At 35.8% G+C, this 24,014-nt stretch overlaps 3 protein-coding genes across 9 annotated transcripts in view; 2 read left to right on the forward strand and 1 right to left on the reverse strand.

Annotated features, from left to right (window-relative positions):
* rbks (ribokinase) overlaps nt 1-1,171 on the forward strand; it is a 33,846-nt gene extending 32,675 nt beyond the window's left edge. For all 7 annotated transcript variants that reach the window (XM_048191963.1, XM_048191961.1, XM_048191967.1 and 4 more), the window contains one exon: nt 434-1,171. In XM_048191963.1, the coding sequence (XP_048047920.1) occupies nt 434-704 (271 nt within the window). In that variant the 3' untranslated portion in view covers nt 705-1,171. The remainder of the gene's footprint in view (nt 1-433) is intronic.
* Nucleotides 1,065-6,917, reverse strand: mrpl33 (mitochondrial ribosomal protein L33). Its single transcript, XM_048191968.1, has 4 exons — nt 6,752-6,917; nt 6,416-6,434; nt 5,904-6,010; nt 1,065-1,570 (listed from the first exon to the last, which is right to left on the reverse strand). Exons 1-4 carry the CDS (start codon nt 6,771-6,773, stop codon nt 1,521-1,523), a joined length of 198 nt encoding a protein of 65 aa, XP_048047925.1. The 5' UTR covers nt 6,774-6,917; the 3' UTR covers nt 1,065-1,520.
* An 11,974-nt stretch (nt 6,918-18,891) lies between these two features.
* Nucleotides 18,892-24,014, forward strand: part of si:dkey-16j16.4 — a 38,403-nt gene continuing 33,280 nt past the window's right edge. The window contains exons 1-2 of the mRNA XM_048191969.1: nt 18,892-19,046; nt 19,300-19,524. Coding sequence (XP_048047926.1) covers nt 19,456-19,524 — 69 coding nt within the window. The 5' untranslated portion in view covers nt 18,892-19,046; nt 19,300-19,455. The remainder of the gene's footprint in view (nt 19,047-19,299; nt 19,525-24,014) is intronic.

The following is a 24,014-nucleotide window of genomic DNA, read 5'->3' on the forward strand; positions in this document are numbered from 1 at the left end:
GGCTACACTACACCACTGACAGAGGGGTCACGAAAAGCTTAAAGCATGCGTGTTGTTTCTCACTGACCCCTGTGACCTGTGCTCAAGTCAGCAACTACAGACTTACTCACCATGCCTTGCACAATGGCAAACACAAATGACTCACCAGAACTCAAATAGGGAATTAAAGTCATGTCATCATCATTAAATATTTTCAGGATCAACTGAGGGGTTAATAATTATTTAGGATATGCACATTATGATGCCATTTGTTCCCAAGATTTCTTTTTTTGTGTGTAAAAAGTTACAACCTTTGGACTTACTAGCAGTGAAAAGTATGATGGCACCCCCTGCTGTCATATTTGTTTTTCTAAGTGGTAATGTAAAAATTCAGTGTTCTTCTGCATTATGAGCTTTAATAGCACAAACTGAACTGAAACAAAATTCTTAACAGGGAGCAGGCGACAGCTTCATTGGTGCTCTGGCTTTCTACATGGCCCACTATCCCACAATGCCGCTGGAAGAGATGGCCAGGAGAGCCAACCTCGTCGCAGCAGTGTCTGTACAAACTGTCGGCACGCAGACATCTTTTCCATTTCGGAAGGATCTGCCAACTGAACTATTCTGAAGGTGAAGCCAAGGTTTCATCACCGTTAATCTGTGCACAGTGTCCACAGAATTACTGTTTGTATAATAAACAATACCAAGTACTGGAGTGTTCTTAAAAATGTAATTTCCAAGCATTATTCATTTGTTAATGATTATATCATTATATGATATATAACATGTTTAAATATCTCTGAAAATTAAAGTCACATTTATTTGTAGAGCACTTTCCAGAATTCACTATTAAGAGATTTATATACTGGTCAGTTTTGTTCAAAGCAAGAGTAAGCAATTCTCAAAGGGCAGTAGTAAAAATACTGGGAGAAAGTTAAGGAATTTAAATAATGTTGTATTTATGAGTAAATTCAGAATTAATATAATGTGATGGTGTTCCTTACTGTGGTTGAAAGTTGCATGATAAAGATTTTGGTTGAAAATTACAAACCATGTCAATATACATAAAGTACAAACAGCACAGCTGGTTTTCTATATTTTAATTGGTGTTATTTTGTGCTAACAATTATGTACACAGATCTCATTTTTTCTACAAAATAAATTTTGCTGGCTAATTATCCCAACAAATCCACTTCAGCCTAAAGCAATCTGTCATTGAGTAGGTGGTTCATTGTTTGCAGTAGGTCAAAATTTTGCCTTGATAGAAAAAAGAAACAAAGGAACTGAACAAATCCAACGTAATACACTTATTGTAATGGTCTTAACAACACATTATCCTGACAGGATGTACAACTCCTTTCTGGTCTCATTACACCAGCTATCCAACGCTGCAGTGATGCCGGGTCTTTAATTTGATGTCAATCTTCCTCCATAGTTGTTTAGTGACACTTTCATATGTTGGATGTTGATCACCACACTGTGGCTAATCACACTTTAAAAGTCCTTTTTCTCAGTGTCTGTATCAAAAGTTTCTCCCATTTTTAAAGAGAGCGTATCTTCCTCTTCTCAAAGAACAGAACATGTTTGTTCACTGTGGAGAGCAATGAAGAGAAAAAAAAAAAACATTAACTGAAATATATAATAAGTGCTGAAAATAAGTGCAATCACATTGTGGGATCACAATTATTTACTAATTATTTACTAATATATATATATATATATATATATATATATATATATATATATATATATATATATATATATATATATATATATATATATATATACATACACACAGTACAGTCCAAAAGTTTGGAACCACTAAGATTTTTAATGTTTTTAAAAGAAGTTTCGTCTGCTCACCAAGGCTACATTTATTTAATTAAAAATACAGTAAAAACAGTAATATTGTGAAATATTATTACAATTTAAAATAACTGTTTTCTATTTGAATATATTTCACAAAGTAATTTATTCCTGTGATGGCAAAGCTGAATTTTCAGCATCATTACTCCAGTCTTCAGTGTCACATGATCCTTCAGAAATCATTCTAATATGATGATCTGCTGCTCAAGAAACATTTAATGTGTACAATTGTACAAAATATTTGTGTACAATATTTTTTTTCAGGATTATTTGATGAATAGAAAGTTCAAAAGAACAGTGTTTATCTGAAATCTAATCTTTTGTAACATTATAAATGTCTTTACTGCCACTTTTGATTGATTTAATGCATCCTTGCTGAATAAAAGTATTCATTTAAAAAAAATAAAAATAAAAATTCTTACTGACCCCAAACTTTTGAACGGTAGTGTATAATGCTACAGAAGCTTTGTATTTCAGATAAATGCTGTTCTTTTGAACTTTCTATTCATCAAGGAATCCTGGAAAAAAAAGTACACAACTGTTTTCAACATTATCATAAATGTTTCTTGAGCAGCAAATCAGCATATTAGAATGATTTCTGAAGGATCATGTGACACTGAAGACTGGAGTAACGATGCTGAAAATTCAGCTTTGCATCACAGGAATAAATTACTTTGTCAAATATATTTAAATAGTACACGGTTATTTTAAATTGTAATAATATTTCACAATATTACTGTTTTTTACTGTATTTTTAATTAAATAAATGTAGCCTTGGTGAGCAGACGAAACTTCTTTTAAAAACATTAAAAATCTTAGTGGTTCCAAACTTTTGGACTGTACTGTATATATGAGTTTTATTCATTCTTGTACTAACGTTAATAAAAATACAATTGCTCACTACAATTCCCCATGGACAAAGTCAAGTCCCGATCACTCAGATATACGCAAAATAGGAAGAAAAGACAATCACAACTTCTGTTTCACGCCGAGATGCACCAGTTGACTGACCATAAATGGGAACAGGACTTTTTTTGCTCCAAACACACGATCAGCAAACAACCATGTTTTTTTTTTTTTGCCCGATTTCTGTTCCGGACCGCATTGCAATAATTTCCCAAAATGTCATTTGTGTGGAAATATTACAAAGTCTGTAAACAGGATGTTAACAAAGGCCGGAGATGGGACATGCTGAATACGGACACAAAGAGGAGAGGAGAGTACAGATGCACCAGCAGAGAAAACACTGTACCAGACACAGGAACCTCGCTGTTCGCGATGCTCAGGTACTAGCATGCAATTCAATAGCCAATGAGATTGCTTGCTCAATATTTAAATAATCTGGTACACAGTGTTTGATGTACTCTAGTCCTGCAGTGCGATATCAGAATTCCTCTGAAACCCTCCACCTCCCCCAGCTCCACCTGCCTAGATCTGATACGGGATTTATGTATGTCTATTCATGCAACAGCAGCATATCTTACATGCTCACAGCAGTGTGTCTGTATCTACAGTGGCATGAAAAAGTATGTGAACCCCTTGCAGAATCTGTGAAAATGAGAATTATTTCAATAAAATAAGAAGGATAATAAAAAAAAATGCATGTTATTTTTTGTTTAGTGCTGTCCTGAGTAAGATATTTTACATAAAAGATGTTTGCATTTAGTTCACAAGACAAAACAATAGCTGAATTTATTAAAATAACCCCATTCATAAGTATGTGAACCATTGATTCTCAATACTGTGTGTGGTTACCTGATGATCCACGACTGTTTTTATGTTTTGTGATGGTTGTTCATGAGTCTCTTGTTTGTCCTGAGCAGTTAAACTGAGCTCTGTTCTTCAGAAAATTCCTCCAGCTCTTGCAGATTCATCAGTTTTCAAGCATTTTTGCATATTTGAACCCTTTCCAGCAGTGACTGTAGGATTTTGAGATCTGTGTTTTCATACTGAGGACAACTAAGGGACTCAAACACAACTATTAAAAAAGGTTCAAACATTCACTGATGCTCCAGAAGGAAACACGATGCATTAAGAGTCGGGGTGTGAAAACTTTTGAACAGGATGAAGATGTCACAATTTTTCTTATTTTGTTTAAATATCATTGTTTTTCATATAGTACTGCCCTTCAGAACCAACAGAAGATACTTGCATGTTTCCCGGAAGACAAATTAAGGACAATTTACCTTGATATTTGAATTCAAAAGTTTTCACCCCTCTGCTCTTAATGCATCGTGTTTCCTTCTGGAGCATCAGTGAATGTTTGAACCTTTTTTAATAGTTGAGTTTGAGTCCCTCAATTGTCCTCAGTGTGAAAAGATGGACCTCAAAATCATACAGTCACTGCTGGAAAGGGTTCAAATATGCAAAAAATGCTTGAAAACTGATGAATCTGCAGGAGCTGGAGGATTTTTCTGAAGAACAGAGCTCAGTTTAACTGCTCAGGACAAACAAGAGACTCATGAACAACCATCACAAAACATAAAAACAGTCGTGGATCATCAGGTAACCACACACAGTATTGAGAATCAATGGTTCACATACTTATGAATGGGGTTATTTTAATAAATTCAGCTATTATTTTGTCTTGTGAACTAAATGCAAACATCTTTTATGTAAAATATCTTACTCAGGACAGTACTAAACAAAAAATAACATGCATTTTTTTATTATCCCTCTTATTTTATTAAAATAATTCTCATTTTCACAGATTCTGCAAGGGGTTCACATACTTTTTCATGCCTCTGTATTAGCAGTAGCAAGTCCTTAGTTGCTCTGTAGCAGCAACAGCGTACGTAGCAGATCTAATCTGCCAAGACCAAATACATTAACATCGTCATATTTATTAACTTGATAAAACTATTCCAAGAGTTTTTTACTGAAGTAAGATTAATAAATGCTGTAAACATATTGTTCAATTTAATTTAACTAATGCCTAGTGTTAACAACTAATGAAACCTTAATGTAAAGTGTTGGTCTCTCTTTTCTTGGGACATACATAGGAGTAGTTTGCATATCTGTTGTATCTTTCAGTAGTGAGTTTATCTTGTTCACTGGGGATATTTAGGGCAATATCCTCTGTAAAACAGCTGTGGAATGATATTTATTATATAAAAAAATGGTATATAAACACATTTGAATTTAATTCAATAAAAAAAAAAAAAAAACATTTCTTATGGACCTTATGCACCAGAGAATATTGTGTTTGAACGTTTTTGCAGTAGCTCTGTATATTTCTATGGCAATGCTGTCAAAGAGTAATTAGCTGGTAATGTGGATACACTTATCGTAGCTACATAAGGTCTATATGTCTAACATTAATAGTGGGTAGAAAAAGTAAACTGTCAAATTAATACAAACTGAATATTTTTAATACAAACTGAATTTTCCAGAATATATGAGAAATTATTTGGCTTTAGCACAATGACAATATAAAAGCCATTCATATAATTTTTAAAAAAAAATAAAATACATAATATTTTTCTTACACAGTATAAATGGGTGTTTTTATATGAATACGTGACCCTGGGCCACAAAACCTGTCATAAGTCGCACGGGTGTATTTGTAGCAATAGCCAACAATTGTTCCATGAAGATATTTTGTAAATTTCCTACCGTAAATATATCAAAAACGTATTTTTGTGAGTGGATATGCATCGCTAAGGACTTCATTTGGACAACTTTAAAGGTGATTTTCTCAATATTTAGATTTTTTTGTACCCTCAGATTCCATATTTTGAAATAGATCTATCTCGGCCAAATATTGTCCTATCCTAGCTTATTTATTCAGCTGTCAGATGATGTATAAATCTCAGTTTCAAAAAACTGACCCTTATGACTGGTTTTGTGGTCCAGGTTCACATATATAGAGCTGCCTTTATACTTTGCAACAGGGTCCTTTTCAAAATGATCATTTTTGGAGGTCCTTGAAATTCAAATCAGGTTCTACCAATATACTATTTATGACATAAAACACAATATTTCATTTTGAGCCACTCAGTTTGTGATTCTCAAATGAAAACAGGATCTACGAAATAAAAATCGATTGTTCACCTCACCTATTGGGTCATGCTTTCGCAAAACCAACTTGTCCCTCAATCGGCCCCTCTTTGTGTTAAAACAGTAACCCGTGCCAGCCGCACTCACCATCTGAACCAGCAATGTCCTGAAAAAAGATTTAAGGCCACAGATAGTACAAAGCACTGACTTCAATGTGTCATAAAACAACAAGACATTAAACCATACAACATCTCAGAACTCATTTTAAATCAAGCATTTCACTAGACTAAATTACAATTAAAATTAAAAACTGTATTTGTTAAACGTTCAAAAACAGAACATACAGCAGTACTTGACAATGAAATGTATCATCCAGTATAACCTCCGTTTAAAAATAAGGTAAATATATGACAGATTTGTATTATCTAACATTAAAGGAGATAAGGGGATATAAAATAGATTTTTTCCACACATAGTATAGCATGGCAGCAGTGTATACTGCATAAGAGTAAAGCACAAAGTGCTCACACAGTTTGTAAACAGATTACAATGAAGATGAGGGAATACTCACTTAGATTTGCTCTTGGCAACTAGATTGAGAAAGAAATAAAAGAAACCAAAAATGATTAGCATTAGCAACTATCAGTATGCATCATATGATGTGTGTATATGTTTGTTTGTAAACAGATAATCGCCAAATAACATCTAAAAACAATTATTTATGGTATATATTTTAACTCTGACACATAAATGCGCATATTATACAAGTAACTTTATACATGAAACTACTAGCTAATTACAGTATTAGCCGCTACTCAACGCATCTCTTCTGCTGTCTTCAAATTTTGACCACAATTATGCTGACAATGAGGTCTTGCAGATATTGCATGATTATAGATGTACTCACGGTTCACAGTAGTGAGAAACATTCTTATTCTTCTATAACAGTTAATAAATAACGGCTCCGAAATGTCACATTGAGCTCCTGTCACTTAAAGTTTCCGGCTAAATCTCCAGTGCTTCCGGTGTCATGTGCGACTGCACGTCTTTGTCGGAATGGAACCACTGGAACCAAACCGATTTCGCGGACTCTATATGACAATGATGACAATTGTTGTTACTTTTTTTTCTTTTTTTTTCTCCAGCATTTAATTAAAAACAACAACAACAACAAAACACAAAACGATTTCGCTTATGGGTTTTGGATATGAGTTTATGGATGTGGATATGAAAAGTTGTAATTGTTGAAACGTTCCGTGTTCTGAACCTTTCTAAATATTAAGATAAAAAAATTAAAATAAAAAAGATTGCAAAAAAGCTAGATGCAAAAACAACTCATTTTCATTTTGTTTAATTTGATGTAATTAACTAAAATTATATAAAGTTATTAAGACCTTAAAAACAATAACTTATAAATATGACAGAAATTCACAACAAAAATAACTACTAAAACTACTACTAAAAAAGAAAATACAAAAATAAAAACGAATTCAAATGTCACGAATTCAGTGTCACATGATCCTTCAGAAATCATTCTAATATGCTTATTTGCTGCTCAATAAACATTTATGATTATTTTCAATGTTGAAAACAGTTGTGTACTTTTTTTTTCAGGATTCCTTGATGAATAGAAAGTTCAAAAGAACAGCATTTATCTGAAATACAAAGCTTCTGTAGCATTATACACTACCGTTCAAAAGTTTGGGGTCAGTAAGAATTTTTTTTTTTTTTTTTAAAGAAATTAAAGAAATGAATACTTTTATTCAGCAAGGATGCATTAAATCAATCAAAAGTGGCAGTAAAGACATTTATAATGTTACAAAAGATTAGATTTCAGATAAACACTGTTCTTTTGAACTTTCTATTCATCAAATAATCCTGAAAAAAAATATTGCACACAAATATTTTGTACAATTGTACACATTAAATGTTTCTTGAGCAGCAGATCAGCATATTAGAATGATTTCTGAAGGATCATGTGACACTGAAGACTGGAGTAATGATGCTGAAAATTCAGCTTTGCCATCACAGGAATAAATTACTTTGTGAAATATATTCAAATAGAAAACAGTTATTTTAAATTGTAATAATATTTCACAATATTACTGTTTTTACTGTATTTTTAATTAAATAAATGTAGCCTTGGTGAGCAGACGAAACTTCTTTTAAAAACATTAAAAATCTTAGTGGTTCCAAACTTTTGGACTGTACTGTATATATATATATATATATATATATATATATATATATATATATATATATAAAACTAATGGTATCAAAAATGCAAAGGTATGATCTTTAGTTCTCTCGATGCAGGTAACATGGAGAAACAGTAAATATAGGCTAGTTCATTTACTACCGACATTGTAACAATACAAAGATTGAAAATTGTTCCCCTTTAAGTCTGCCAAATGACTTTTTTTATTTGAAAATTAATATTTTGGAGTAATTCCTGTATTCTGTACTGAATTATTGCACTCATAAAAATTTAGTAGAAATTTTCTGTACACAATCAGAATGATAATTTGGGGCATTCAGTCTTGCATTTAAATGCGGATGTCATTCAAACAACAACACAGTGTGTATGTGGTATTGAGGGCGTGCTTGAATTGCTGACCAGCAGCACATATTCAAGATTGATCAATGTGGTTGCAGATTCTCTAGAAAAGATGACTGGGAGAGGGGAAACGATACTGCCAAGAGGAAGACCGTCACAGGGTTCAGGAAATTAATTGTTGGATGGGCCACACTGCTTCCAGCTGGCAGGATGTGTGCGAAATTGCCTGCGTCACTACTTGATGGTTCAGTGGCGAGACCTGACAGAGGCAGAAGAAGCATTTCATTCAAGCTACTAAATTAGCTCACATCTTCCCAGATTTTATTGACGGAACCACCCATGCTTACTGATACTGACACAAGAAGCATGTCATCACTACATGCTGCAATAGACACATGTGCAAGAGAGAAGGTGTCAAGTGTGATCTGCCTACAGATCGTTTTGAAATGACAAATATTCCACAATTACGAAATAGACAGAAAGATGTGTCTTTTCTAAACACTTATCTCTTTTTTGAACCTGTGAGGGTGAAAGTTAAAATTTAGTCTCACTTAGTGATAATATTTAAGGTTTAATCCTGTATCATATTTGATATGCAAATTTCTGAGGTTGCAAATTATCAACATGATCAAAAACCTGGAGAAGCTGTTGTACAAAATCTACATGACTTCTGTTGTTATGACAGTTAATAATTTTTATAACAAGTAAAAAGGCATTTTAGTATATTTCTAAAGATTCTAAAGCCTTCCCCAGCTTAGCTTAGTAACGGACTTAAGACTAGTGTGGAATTTTGTTACTCAAACTGCTGCTTCTGATTACATTTTGAGGGAAGAGCTGCTCATAACTGCTGGTCTAAGAACAGTTTTCTCCATAATAATAGCATATTGGCGAAACAGATTTGATGTTTGCACTTTTGAGGGCATCAAAGGTTTCAATCCAATATGCCTATATAGGTCGTTTGTCACTTCCCTAAAATACGACCCATAGGAGCATTAAAGTGGCGCCCCTACTGACAACAGGACACTTTCATTTTAATGCATTGTTCACGTTTATCTGCGTCATATGTTGGATTTCGCGTAGCTCAATTGACAGAGCATTGCAATATATAACAATATGCAATCATGTGATTATGCGATCGATCCCAGGGAACGCATGTGCTCATAAAGTGTATATGCACTATAAATCACTAAGGGTAGGTTTAGGGGTGGGGTGCTTGTAGTCGTTACTAAAAAAAAAATTAGTTTTGCTAAATGGAAATAGGAGAAATGGTGTAAAAACTCCACATATTGCATTTAAATGAACACGCATTTTGATTGGTAACGACAGTCATACGTCATTTCATGACGACAGACGTAACACAACACTGTCATTATTTTTACGCCAGCTAGAGGGCGCATGACTTTAAAACGTAAATATAGGTCGTGATAAGGTGCTTGAAAAACGACATATATGGTCGTTTTTTTTTTTGGGAGGACAGTCTGTCACAAACATATCTGTTGATTTCTTGAACGCAATGGCCAATCAAACGTGTTTAAGTTAGAATCCACTCACCACTCAAAACGGCAGAGTTTTTGTCCAGTGTCGAGTTCTGCGTGCTCGCAAATCCTCTCGTTACTATCATTGAAGTATAAGCGCGAGACATCACTGCCGTTGTCAGAGCGCGATCAGACCTCACTAACAGAGTGCTGATCGCAGTTGGACATAGCGGTGTATTAGAGGAAAAAATGATATAAATACTCTTCAGTTTCTCGCACAAACCGATCGTTTCATGTCTTAGGACATCAATGTGTCGTCACGAGCCGCAGGGTTTAATTTGGATTTGTCTGTGCATGTTTTTTGACTCTTATAAATTGTGTTACCATTGACACGCATTAAAAGACTGACAGACGGCGACGGTTGGAGTTAAAAATCATCATTTGTGTTCTACTGATGAAACAAAGTCACCTACATCTTGGATGCCTTTGGGGTAAGCAGATAAACTTTTCATTTTTCGGTGAACTATCCCTTTAAGGACACATGGGAAACATGCAGTGTTGGGGAGGCTCCAGGAATGTGTTTGGGAACCCCTGCTGTATGAAATTACACTGTACCCACATTGGACCAGCAGTTTGGAAAATGGATGGATGATTCAGCTACAGGCGCCATCTTCTGGTCAGACGTGGGAATTCATTCTCACAGTGCATTATGGGTATCTCTAGCAGTTGAGTGACCATCAGTTGTACACTCATTATTGCAGTGTATTGTGGGACTGAATGAGTGCACTCGATAACGTTCACTGTTGTTTCGGACACCACTGCAAATGGCGGTTCCAGTTAGAACATCTTTGAATAATACTGTTACTGCACTTACTAGACTGAAGCAAAAACTGATTGATTATCCATACATCATTTTGACGTTCTCTAAATATTCTCTCAATCTTCATTATATTGTATTGCATTACATGTTTTGCCTCTCACATTTTATGTATGTTATTAAGATCTCATTGATTTACATTACAAGCTAATTTCATTTTAATTTTTGGCCATATAAATATCAGCAACTGCACCAAAATGTCACATTCTGTTGGCGTTTGGGTTTTGTTTTCATGGACTTTTAGTTTGTTTTGTTCGTTTGTTTCTCTTGTTGGATAGCATTCTTTTGTTTTATTTAATAACTGTTTATGCTGCTAAAGATCTGCTCCACCTCATCTCGTCATCATCTTCATCAAAACATTACAAAAAATGCATATTTTGTTTGGGCCTCTGAAATAAATGTAGGTGTTTTTTTCCCCTCATCAACTGTGTGCGCCATATACTTTCTTATATCATATGAGCCATATCAAAAAATAATTATTTTTTTTTCTGACTAAAAATAATAATAATTGGTCAGACTCTTGCAGACTGCAGGTGCTCAAACAGAGTACTCAAATCACATTCTGTCCCTGCTAGTTTGGCCGAGTGGGCTGTGATGTCATACGGATGTGCATCAGGTTGCCATGGCAATGGCAATTCAGAGAACCAGATGATGTTGTACCCTCTCATTGAGTCCTCCATATGTAACACATTTCTGAATTACAACAAAAGCATTTCAGGAAATCATTTTCAGAATACTACTGCAAAGAAAGAAAGAGAAAAAAAAAAACACTTGAGATTTTACAGCAGAAAGCACTGCTTTCAGCTGATAAGCAGTGATAAGAAAGTATTTTCCTAGGCTGCAGGTTAGAAAATAAACTGAAATTAGTTCTTCAGATCCTGGACAGACCTTGGCGACTAAGATTAATCATATTAAGTAACACTAAAATTTTACTCGATAAGAAATACCCACAGGATCTAACAAAATAAATCAATGTTCTTCTTGCATTACTCATCTGCATCTTATGCGCACAACTCTCACATTACAGTACCACTCACAAATGCATTAGTACAAGAGTGCCAAATGCCTCAATCACAGTTTGTGTGGATTTAGTTCTCATCAATGGATGCCTCTCCCATCTGTCTTGCACTTTCGGAAGCCTCTCTCCTTTCCGTGACGCAAGCGAGAGTAGGAGTGGGCTGCCTCCTGTTCCCACTGAGGGGAGAGGAGGCTGCTGACATCTGCCATGAGGAGAAAGAGGAGGCAGAGAGAAAAGATGAATGAATGAAAGAAACAGGGAGGGCAAAACAAGATCAGTACACTCGTACGCTCACTGCCGGAAACTAAATTCTTCTGGAAAAGCTGCTTGGTGGAAAATCAGCGAATGCTGGTAATAAAGTGTCTCAAATTGAGTCAATTGAGATTCTAATCACTGCCATATCCTTTATTCTTTTCAATTTTTTTTTAGGTTATGTTAAACTCAGTTAGCTGTTTATGTCTAAATTGTCGAGTATAAACTAAATGGTTAAAGTATAACAAAATTGTCATCTGGAACAAAAATAGAACATTTTCAGAAAATAGAAACCATTTGCTAAATTCTGTTCTGAGGTAAAATTTGACACCTTCTGTCTCCATTCCATCCATCACCTAGCAACTGATACCAAGGTTACTCAGGAAGTAGCACCCCAAACACATCCGTGCCTTTATTAACCCAGGCGTAGATTAGTCACTGGAACACTTCTGATTGTATTGCTTCCGCTCTCCATGTCTCATAGGCTCTGACCTTGTGAAAGCATCACTTCCCACAGAGAAAGATTTGAAGGCATTTGAATCATTTACATGCAGTGCACTGAAGAGTTTAATAGTCTTCATTTCATTTCACACGTCATTAAGACTGATTGTACAAAACAACAGAGTCCAACAGTTGGGTTCCAGGACCAGAAGTCAAAAACTCCATTCGTTTTCTCCACAGGGAAACTGATTTTTAACGATAACTTATAAACCTTTAAAGACAGCTTTACTGTGATCTACAAGGTTGTTAATTCTTTTGAAGCCGCCAGCCTGTATTATTTCAGCTTAGTTTTAAAATAATTGTTTTTAACAGCGGAATTCGTGGTGAAAAACTACATTACCCATGATGCTATACAGAGAGTTCAACCAATCAGAGAGTCGGCCTCCTGGAACTGACTTTGAGACTACTGAAGAAGCTAACAAAGGATATGCTCAAATTTCTGTCGAGTTGCTGGGATGTTACTGCATGATTCTAAGCCAGTTATCATGATTATTACTCATATAATGTCATGGATTGGAACAAACCACTAAATATTAAACACAGGCATGTAACTCATCCTGCAAGTTTGTGCTACAGACGTAAATGATACGTCAAATCACACATCATGTTTTGAAGTGCAGTGTTATTTTTGTCAAAGCGATCAGCTGGACAATAAAATGAGCTAAAGTATCCAATTTACATTGAAGGAGTGACCCAACCCCCAGAATAGAGTGCTGCAGGGATTTCGTGTTTTTATAGGCCAACACATGGGGTTTGACCATGGAGGGTGTCTGGGACATTAAACTTCATCAGTCAAACTCATCTACTCATTAGTCGCTTTTACAGCCCTGTTGTGTTTATAACTGCTCTCTTGCAAACACTTTTTAACTCAGGTTTTCAGGGAAAATGTTTTTTACATCAAGACTCAAAGAGTTAAACTTAATGGTGACATTGAAGCACGGTGTAGTTTCTTTAATGCTTATGTTTAGCGTTTTTATTCTGCCAGAATAAAATTCAATTCAAAATTCAAAATTCATGACAGAGGTTATGTCATGATTAACATAACCTCTATTTAAGATCTAAGAAAGGTTTTGTTGGTCAAAGAGCATATTTTCAGCAATAATCTTAAAGCCAGTGGGAAAATCCTTTTAGGTTTTTTTGTTGTTGTTGTTGTTGTGAAAGAAATTCATACAGATTTGGGACGATGATGACGGAATTTTTTTCTGTCCACTACTGTCCATTCATTTTGTTGTCACAGTGATGAGCGCATTCAAAACATGCTTCGTGAAGCTTTGAAATCTTTGTGAATAATTTGTTTCGAAACAGTGATTCCGAGCAAGAATCAAACTGCCAAAGTATGTGATTTCAGTGAACGAGGCTTTGTCATAACTGTTTCAAAGTGTTTCAAAATTTCAGTGGTTCAGGGGGCGACGATCCCTGTGAACCCATGAACCAGTGTCTATATGATTTTTACCTTATCTCGGATCAATTTGATCAGTTTTAGACATTTAATGACACATTTGTATAATAAAAAGGAAGAATTGTAGTTAATAGTCTCTGGTATGATTAACCAAGCTCTGCATAAAACAAACAAAACAAGCCCTACAATTTAATAAAATAACACATTATAAATACTCTTCATGTTTAATGGTATTAGATTACTTTTTTATTGCATGTAATAGATTACACATTCATTTGTTTTGTAAAAGGTGTTTTTATGAATGTTTGAGCAGAGTTTCTGTTGCATTTACACCGTTCTGACCAGCGTGTGGCGTTTTGCGTGCTTCGAAACAGTAAATTATTTTGCGAAGCAATTGGTTCAACTGATTAAAAGTTTCGAAAAGCTTTATTACAGTTTATGTCATGGTGTAGGCAAGTAAATAGGGGTAGAGGATCTAAATTGCAGCAGATTTACCTTATTTACAAAAACAAAAATGGCAATACAGAAGGCACGAATCAACAAAACAACTTAATTTATGCAAAGGCAATACACGACAAATGGAAAAAACGAAATTAAGACTTAAAGGTGATAAAGAGGATCTTTTCGTCGACTGAGAAACCAAAGACTGTTAGTGAGTTTTTGAAATGAGCGCATGCGTAAGAACAACCCCCCTCCTTCAGAGCTAATTTTGAGGGAACGCCTTCCAAAACTCGTGCACAAGTATTGGAACACGAGTGTTTACCACCGGCATTCGCTGTGTCGTGTTAGTGGATTCATTATGTCGGACTCACCGCATGTAACTCATAGTCTGCAGTTGTTACTCCTGTCTCCTGACAAAAACATTGCATGCGGCGCCTGTGGAGTGAGGAAAGTTACTGGAGCGCGCAGCCGTGCACGTCTCTCACAAGAAACGTCACGGCAGTGATTGACAAGCCAGAGGGCCAATCGTTTACGCGATGCTCGCGTAAACGATTGGCTGATGTTTTTAAGGCCCTACCTCGTGCACAGATGATGTATATTAATATTATTCCTTTCAGTGCACCTAATAAATAGTCTTTTATCAGTTAGTGAAGATAGTTTCAAGTAAAACTGCAAAAATGTATAAAACAAAACATCCTCTTTAGCACCTTTAAAGTAGCTAAATGAAAAACCAAACAAGACACAGGTGACCATAATCAATTAAGCAAAGAAACAAACTAAAGGAAACATAAGAGTCCAAAAACATAACATAACTGTTACATCTGTTCATTTCAATTTCATTTTTGTGTAAGATTGTAAGCAACCAACATACTGCCATCTTGGAGGGGTTTGCACAGGTAAGGAACACTTTATTTTCTTTTTTTCCAAAAACTGTAAAAAAAAAAAAAGTAGTTTACATTGCAAACTTAGAATTCATAGTAGAGCTTCCTTTGTAAGTAATCACCATACAGAGCAACAGTTGACACCACTAATCTACTAGATAAACAATCTATTCTTGGCAACGGTTAAATGGTCAGTGCATTATTTAATAGATATGTAAACCTTGTCTCTGAGATCATTGGAACATGTCGAAATCCACAGTGTGGATCTGAATCAGTTTAGCAGAAGGACAATCTCCATTTTTATCTCCATTTTTCCATCAGTGTCCATTTTGCAAAACAGGACTCTATTTTGTGGTATGCACTTACACACCAAACTTGCACGTCATTTTTAACCACTAAAGCTGACATTGCTTCATTTTTTAACCTTCGAACAAGCAGATATGCTGATATGCACACCCACATGTCCCCCAAGAGGATATGGTCATTTCCTGTCACCAGCAATGTCATAACAAAATATAACAAATGTCATACAACTATGTATATCGCATCTGCATGTGCAAGTCATGATTTGTGCTATAAATATCAATGACATTTGACTTTGGTGTTAAAATGGAAAAAGTGACCTAATGTTTTGTCCTTGAATCACATGCCATTAGATCAAATGTCAGTGTGTTCAAAGTTAGTGGCTCTTCATTCGATTTTTTTCACGCATTATATCTTTTTTGAAATGACTCATCTCTGCGTAATATTCACACATTTGCTTGTGTTATTTTTGAAAAGAAGCACAGATAGGTGCTATGAAGTTCTTGTTTGATACAGATATGCTTCCTGTGTTCTCTAAACATCTCTCCAGGACCAGCATTCTTAGCTGTGGTAGTTTTATGTAACTCTGTCCTTTTTTAGAGTGCTTGGGGAAGAAAATAGCCATCTGGCATTCTAAAAGCGGACTCTTGGACGCACAGTGCCCACGCTTTCCGCCAGTGGGTCAGTGGGTGAGAGAGGGAGGGAGACCACAGGGGAGGAAGAGATGGGCCGAACTGGTCCAGAGAACGGTGGGCGGTGTGGGCTGCGCGCACCTGGAAAGTCAGTGTCGTTCAGGACAAGTAGGCTGAGAGCGTTTGTGTACTGCAACAAGGGTGTGAAGGTCACAACGCTCCGCATGTCATCAGTTTGTTTTTAGTTCTGTTTGGCACAAAGGGAGCCTAAGAAAAACACTGACGTGAATGCAACAGATTTGTTTGATGTTGTTGCCATTTATTGGGCATGATGACTAATAAGCAGGCTAAAAGTGAAATGTTCTCATCACATGTGAGATTTATTATTTTTCCTACACACACATACAGTATATATGTGTGTACATTGTTAATTTTGTGTTCATAACTCTTAAATTAATGGATATAATTAACATTGTTGTGAGGTATTATTCATTGTTAGTTCATGATACATACCTTAAACATAAATTCATTTCAACAAACTAAACCTTTTGTTGCCATATATGAACACTTAATATTCAGTGTATAATATTTCTCCAGAGCTGCTTTATAACTGAATTGAACTCATTTCATTATTGAACTTTACACACTTCAGCAAAATAATGACACTTTTAGAGCTGCTTTACAGCAGAATTGAATTCTGTTTGCATTATTGATTATTATATTCCCGTTTATCACTGTAAAACTGCTTTGAAACAATATGTATTGCATGAAGAGCTATACAAATAAAGGTAACCTGACTTAAACAAAGGTCATATAATATACTTAGTTATTCTTTCTTAACAAAAAGCTAATTATCTGTTGATATATATATATATATATATATATATATATACACACACACACACACACACACACACACACACACACACACACACACACACACACACATTATCTGTTGTGTGTGTGTATATATATATATATTTACATATATACATATATGTTTACTCTCTCTCTCTATACATAGGCCTACATACATAGCTAGCTATACATACATGTATACATAGGTAGATGTACTTCCTGTTATTCTTGCTGGAGCTCTTCATCAGTGGTCGGTTATACAGCGCCTCCTATTGACAAACTGTGGAATTGAGATTATTATAATATATATTTTTTTCTGTAATTACATTTTAAAAAGAGTCTTTGCTTCTGACAGAGTTTCGTAGTTCATTTGGATTTTAACATCATGTTAATGCAAATAAAAAGAGTGTGAAAACAGGACACTGGCATGAACTGCACAAGATTTGATCCTTGTCAAATCTCCCATCATTCCCCTATCCATTCCCTTATGGAACATACAAATTCCAGGTCTGAATAAGTCAAATGCAAAAACGGTATGGCCATCCTACTCAAAACATGCATTTCAATACACATCTGATGTCAAATAGAGCTAATTTCTCTGCCTCAAACAGGTTAATCTATTATGTATTAAAGAGTTAGTTCACCCAAAAATGAAAATAATGTCATTTATTACTCACCCTCTGCCGTAAGTCCTTCGTTCATCTTTGGAACACAAATTAAGATATTGTTGATGAAATCTGATGGCTCAGTGAGGCGTGTATTGAGAGCAAAGCCATTCAAACTCTGAAGGTCCAAAGGTACTAAAAACATATTTGAAACAGTTCATGTGAGTTCAGTGGTTCTATCTTAATATTATAAAGCGACTAGAATACTTTTTGTGCGCCAAAAAACAAAAAGACTTTTCAACAATATCTATATGGGCCGATTTGAAAACACTGGAGCTTTACGAATCGAATCAGTGAATCGGAGCGCCAAAGTGACGTGATTTCAGCAGTTGATAGGAGATCCGAATCCCTAATTCGAAACAAAAGATTCATAAAGCTCAGAAGCGGTGTTTTGCCCGTATAAATATTGTTGAAAAGTCGTTATTTTGTTATTTTTTGGCGCACAAAAAGTATTCTCGTCGCTTTATAATATTAAGATAGAACCACTGAACTCACACGAACTGTTTCAAATATGCTTTTAGTACCTTTATGGATCTTGAGAGTTTGAATGGCTTTGCTCTCAATAGAGGCCTCAATGAGCCATCGGATTTTAACAACAATATCTTAATTTGTGTTCCGAATATGAACATGAGTGTTAGTAATACATAAATAAATGGCATTATTTTCATTTTTGGGTGAACTAACCCTTTAAGTTTAGTTTTTGAGTAACAGACAGGACAAAAATCCATGGGCAACACATTCATTTTTAAAAAGACAGTGCCCTCTAGTGGTCATATTTTGTTCCTACATTTCCATCTTCTTCATGGGAAACTGTCACATGAGTAGGCTATTAAAACCAATGAAAACAAGTACATAAGAGGCAATACATCGCTTAACACTTAACACTTTTGTCTCTTTAAATGACACTAAATCCATGTGAACTTTAGAGATACTTCGGCTGCTAGCAACACATTATAACTGGCTCACATAAAGAACATTTTTCTTGCAAAATTTGTACATTTGAAATAAAAAGAAAATACTGTAGTGCGTCTAAAATGAACCTTCAGATTAGGAGTGATCTACTTGTGCCCAAGAAACGCAGCACACTTGACCCATACCCTGCAAGCTCTTCATATTCCTTTAAGATGTTATTGTCCCGCCTCCTTTTAGAACGCAATGACATCATCGGTTTAAGCAACCAATGAGAGAGCGCGACGAGCATGAGCTAGAGAGAGTAGTATGTGTAGTGCGCATACGTATGTGTGTATGTGTGAGTGTGTGCGTGTATGAGTGCGATTGAGATTCTATGGAGGCTTTTTCTTAATTAGACACACTTCAGCTTCATCGTCCATCTGCTGTTTGGAGTAAGATTAACGTTGATTTTTACCCATGTGGATTTTAAAAACGTTTTGATGACGAATGTCACTGTCGCTTATCAATTCAACACAACACAGGACTTAAATAGTTCGATTTAATTAATTTACCTTCATCATAGTGATGGATGTTTAGACCAAGTTATGAGACTTAACTTTAAAAACAGATCGGCTCCTTGCTGCACGGAGATCTGCTGTTGTCTTGGCACTGGGAACTCATAATCGTTGTTTATCTGTGTTTCAGCATGACTTTGTTTGCATGGAGCTGAACATCTTTGAATACACAAATTGACTGTTCTTAGAAAGAGCTGATCGATCCAATTATGAATCAGATAGATAGGAATCTGTAATTTGAAGAAGTGATCTTAAACAAAGCCAAGAACAATCAAAGAAGGGCAGAATGCTGAAGACCCTCACTAAAAAACTCAGAAGACACTCTCTAAATGAGATCCATCCGTTTCAACTGAAGGTAAGTCAGTAAATAACTATATTAAAAACGTATATAAGTTGTCTGTAATACAAAGTACCCTTATTGACCAAGATGCACGAAGTACACAGAACTATGTTGTTGTTGGCCACACTTTACAATACAGTGTTACTGTACATAAATATGAATGATATAATGAACTGATTGTAATCACACTTCTTCTTTTTTTTTTTTTGATAATAATTTCTAGTAACATGTATTATATTAACACTGTAATGCAAAGTGTTACTGTAAAGCACTTTGTCTTATGACTGCTGCTTTGTTCCACTTGAATACAGAAGCTTCCTATGTATCATATTCATGTCCCAGTGTACTTCAGAATGTTTAAGCTCAAGGTGGATTTGTTACAAGGACTAGTTTTAAAACCCACTCATTCAGACTCTTGTGCATATTTACTCAAATGATCACAAACACTCGAAACTGGAAGCCCTTAGAGACTATAGAAAAAAAAATACGTGAAATAAAATTCCTTTATTCGAAGGATAAACTAAAGGACCAGTTGAACTTCTGAGTTAAAAGTTTTAGCAGGAGAAATCATGATGGCATCTGGCTTACGCCATCTTGAAGAACAGTCTTAAAGTAATACAACACCTTTCTGGAATCCATAAATACTTGACATACTGAACCCAGTGCTGGCTCTCTGCTGATGCTGCATTGCTATAAAGTCATAAATTGTTCATAAATGCACCACACCAACTTTTATTGAAGGCATTGGCATGTATGCCTCTTGTTTGAGCACATGCTTCCATAGCCTGAACTGTATGAGTCCACTTCTTGGTCCATTCTGTGGGTCACCGCATGGCAGTTTTTTTTTTTAACATTTTCCCTATTAGACTTTTAGTTGATTGATCTGACCAACTGCTTCTTTCAGTTTCATTATTTGTCATGAGAGTTGTACCCTTCAGCCACATGTTTTAGCTCCTTCCCGGTGAGGAGTTGTTATCTCCTCAATGTCTTTGGCAATAGCAGAATGGAAAGCTACTTTAAAACCAATGAGTAATAAATTAAATTGGAGAGGCTGTTATAAAGGCGTGTGACCAGCTTGTCTTTGTTATGAGGAAGAAGTGGATGTATATAAGACATATATTTAAGTAGTATACAACACTGTATGTATCCTCATGTCGTTCCAAACCTGTATGTTAGAATTTGTTGGTTGGTTTGTTGGTTGGTTGGTTGGTGAACTATCCCTTTAATACATGATTCTGGTCTTATTGTTCACGATTCATTATCAAGATTCCAAAGAAAAAATAACTTGCTCTGCCTCTGAAATGATTTTCTTTTTGGCTGATGTCAACTAGGCCACGTGGGTTTGGTCTATTTGTTAATGCAGCTAAATAGCTGTTTAGGCATAGTTTACTGTTGTAGGTAATGCAGCCTTTTTCACAATCTTGCTAATAGTTAACACATTAATTTAATGCATGTTAATGTTAATGTAATAAAGGTTAAGGCAATAACAAGGAAAAAGAAGAGTTACCATTGGGATACGATGAGATGACCATGGTGAAGTTGACGTCAACCTTCACATCCCAGTCAAAAAACCTTGTTAAAAGTGGGTGTCAGTGTTATAGAAGGGGACTAATCCTCATTAGGCTATGTCCACATTAATCTGGATATATCTGAAAACGTTTTCATTTCAAAATGCTTTCTGTCCACACTAGCATTTTTAAGCCTTTCCAGAAGTTGCTTTTCCACATTATGGACTAATGGGTACCAGGTAGATAAAGGAACTAGTCACAAGGGTGGTCTCCAGAGAACTAAATGTTCCCCTAGGGCCATTTTCCTGGTTGCATTCACACCGCCAGTAGGAACTCTGAAGTGAATTAAGCCGACCGACAGTGACATCATTTAAGCGCGGCATTCAACAACGTCAACAACTCTGTAGCGTAAAGGTTGAGAAGTGCCTGGACTTCGGTCCAGAGTCGGTCCATCTATCTCTGTTTTCCATGTTCGTGGAGTTAGCTAGTGGAGTAAGTATGTAAACTGTGTGTTTGCACGGCTTTATAAAATGGTGGGTGCCAGTGTTTTGCATGGTATGTGTTTGGCCAATCAACATACGTCACTGGTAGTTCCTGTTGTGCTGGATTAGACCCAAATCTGAAGTAGGAACTAATTTAGTCCCCCCAAAAGACGTTCCTATAACTAAAATCGTTCCCAGTTCCTGCGGTGCGAACACGCCAAAAAGCGGGTACTTCCGCAAATAGAAAATGTTCCTCTGGTGCAAAAGCCCCTATTGAAACTACTGAAAACGATTCAGTCACTCTGCATGCTCAAAACAGAATAAAAGCTCACTGAAATAATACACAGACATCAGACATAATAAATTACTCACACCATTCTTCTGGCACTATTGTTTTATTAGCAAAATATTCCACCACTCACTGGTCACATTCAAAAGGTCTAATACGTAATTGTCCCATTTTGTCCCGTCATGTTTTTAGGAATGTTATATTTAGATTGTACAAAATAAAATGCATCTTTAATAAGCCTATGAACGTGAATAGCAGTCACAACATTTTCAGTACAACCATAGATATATATTGGTACATCATGTATCACGACTAAACATGTTTTATCATTTTCAAGTACCTCAATTCTCACAGTCCAATTTATCCACTTGGGAGAGCATCTTCAAAAAACATTTTCATTGGACAAAAATGGCACCTCAGTGTTGACAGAAGGCCAAAACCTAGATTAAAAGATGCATTTTCAAGTTAATTCAGATTAATGTGGGTGTAGTCTTAATTGACTGTATTCTGGTTTCTAATTCCCACCTTTCACGATCCACTAAGTTCCTAATTGATAAAACGAAGTCCCTTCCAAGTTCTCAAGTTTTAGCTTTAGATGTGATAATTACAAAACTACAAAATTATGATCTAACATCAAAGACATTCTAGAGATGTTCAAAGTATATGGAAGTCACATCAGTGGCTACGCATTGCCAAAGACTGTTATTCCTGTACCAGCGGACACATGTCCTGATCTCAGCTTGACCCTATGGCTTACACTAATAAATACAATTACGGTGGTTGGAGTGTGGCCTTCTGCCAGAAACGTCTTTGACACTGCTGTGTTGCTGACGGAAGCTGTGTGTGTAAGTGTCTGTGTGTGTCATGTTGGAGTAGATTTAGTAGACAACGGAGAAGCTTTGAAAGAAATTTGAAATTCCTTGTGGGAGTGTTCCACAGACACAAGCCAGAAGAAAAATTATGAGCAATGGCCCTTTCACATGACAAGCATCAGGGCTTAAATGTGCCTTTCCACGAAAGCATCACGCATAGATTTGGCCTCCTCATTAAAAGCATTGCAGATAGAGCCACAAAAGGATGCTTTTGCCATGCATTAATTTGCATATGACATGTAATGTCCTATATAATATAATAATTATCAACTAAATGTCACGACATACCTTTAATATTTCACGTTGACATTAAACTTTGAGTGTTGTGTTGCAACTTTTGACCTGAGCACACAACTTGCTGTCCGCAGTGATATTTTGCTCTATAGAGTTTAGTGCATTGGGGAATTTTGACACAAGTCATGTGGAAGGGCCTTATTAGATAAAAAATACAGAAATAGTATTCAAATGTAAGTTAGGGTACATCAACAATAAACCAACACTGTAAGAGGACATAAACAGACCTATGCTAATCCTGAAGTTAGAGTCACTCAGAAGTCTCCTTCATGCATGAACACACACACACACTCACACACACACAAAGCTGCAGTCATCATGGCCCCTGTGGGATAGCATGTTTGTTTGAGTCTTGAAACACTGTTTATTGTGCGTCTTTCCTGTGTTTGAGTTTAATAGTGTGTCGTAGCATTTTACTTTATCCCCCTTTGATGGGTTCGTTCTTGTGCACTGGTGCAGAAATTGAAAAACGCAGCTGTGAGTGTGTGGCTATTTTTTATTTTTTTTAACGTGTGAACTTAAATTGACCGTACAGGACTTAGCCTAAACACTCCCATGGTTAGCAGACTGCTCCATGTTACAAAAGTGCCTTTGCTAGTTTTGCAAGACTCTGTTGGAAAGTACAGCACTTCTATCAGATTCATGTAGTCATTCATTTGCAATCTACAAAACATTAGCCAACTTGCATAAACTTTGTTTTATATTTACACGCTAGCCAAAACGGTCATTGGCTTTGTGTCTGGATTCACACACTCACCTAAATCCTATTGCCAAACCATGAACGGTGTCAAATGTTTGCGTTTCTATAAGCCAGAAGAGAAAATACTGGAAATTCTAGCCCAATGTCATTTACATGTTGGCAAAGCACTTAATCTTATAGTCGGTCTACAGAAAGTTGTATACTTGTGGTTTTAGTCGGCATGAGGAAAAGGTATTTGGCAATATCAAGACGTCAGCCAAGAGGTTAGCTAAAGGCAGAAATGCAAATGTACTTTGGCTTTTTGGGCTGCAGTAGATTTTATAGGCCTTTGACATAACTGGCAGCTTACAGTAGGACTGC

This window comes from Megalobrama amblycephala, linkage group LG5 (genome assembly GCF_018812025.1).
Source record: "Megalobrama amblycephala isolate DHTTF-2021 linkage group LG5, ASM1881202v1, whole genome shotgun sequence".
In the NCBI taxonomy this organism is placed as follows: Eukaryota; Metazoa; Chordata; class Actinopteri; order Cypriniformes; family Xenocyprididae; genus Megalobrama; species Megalobrama amblycephala.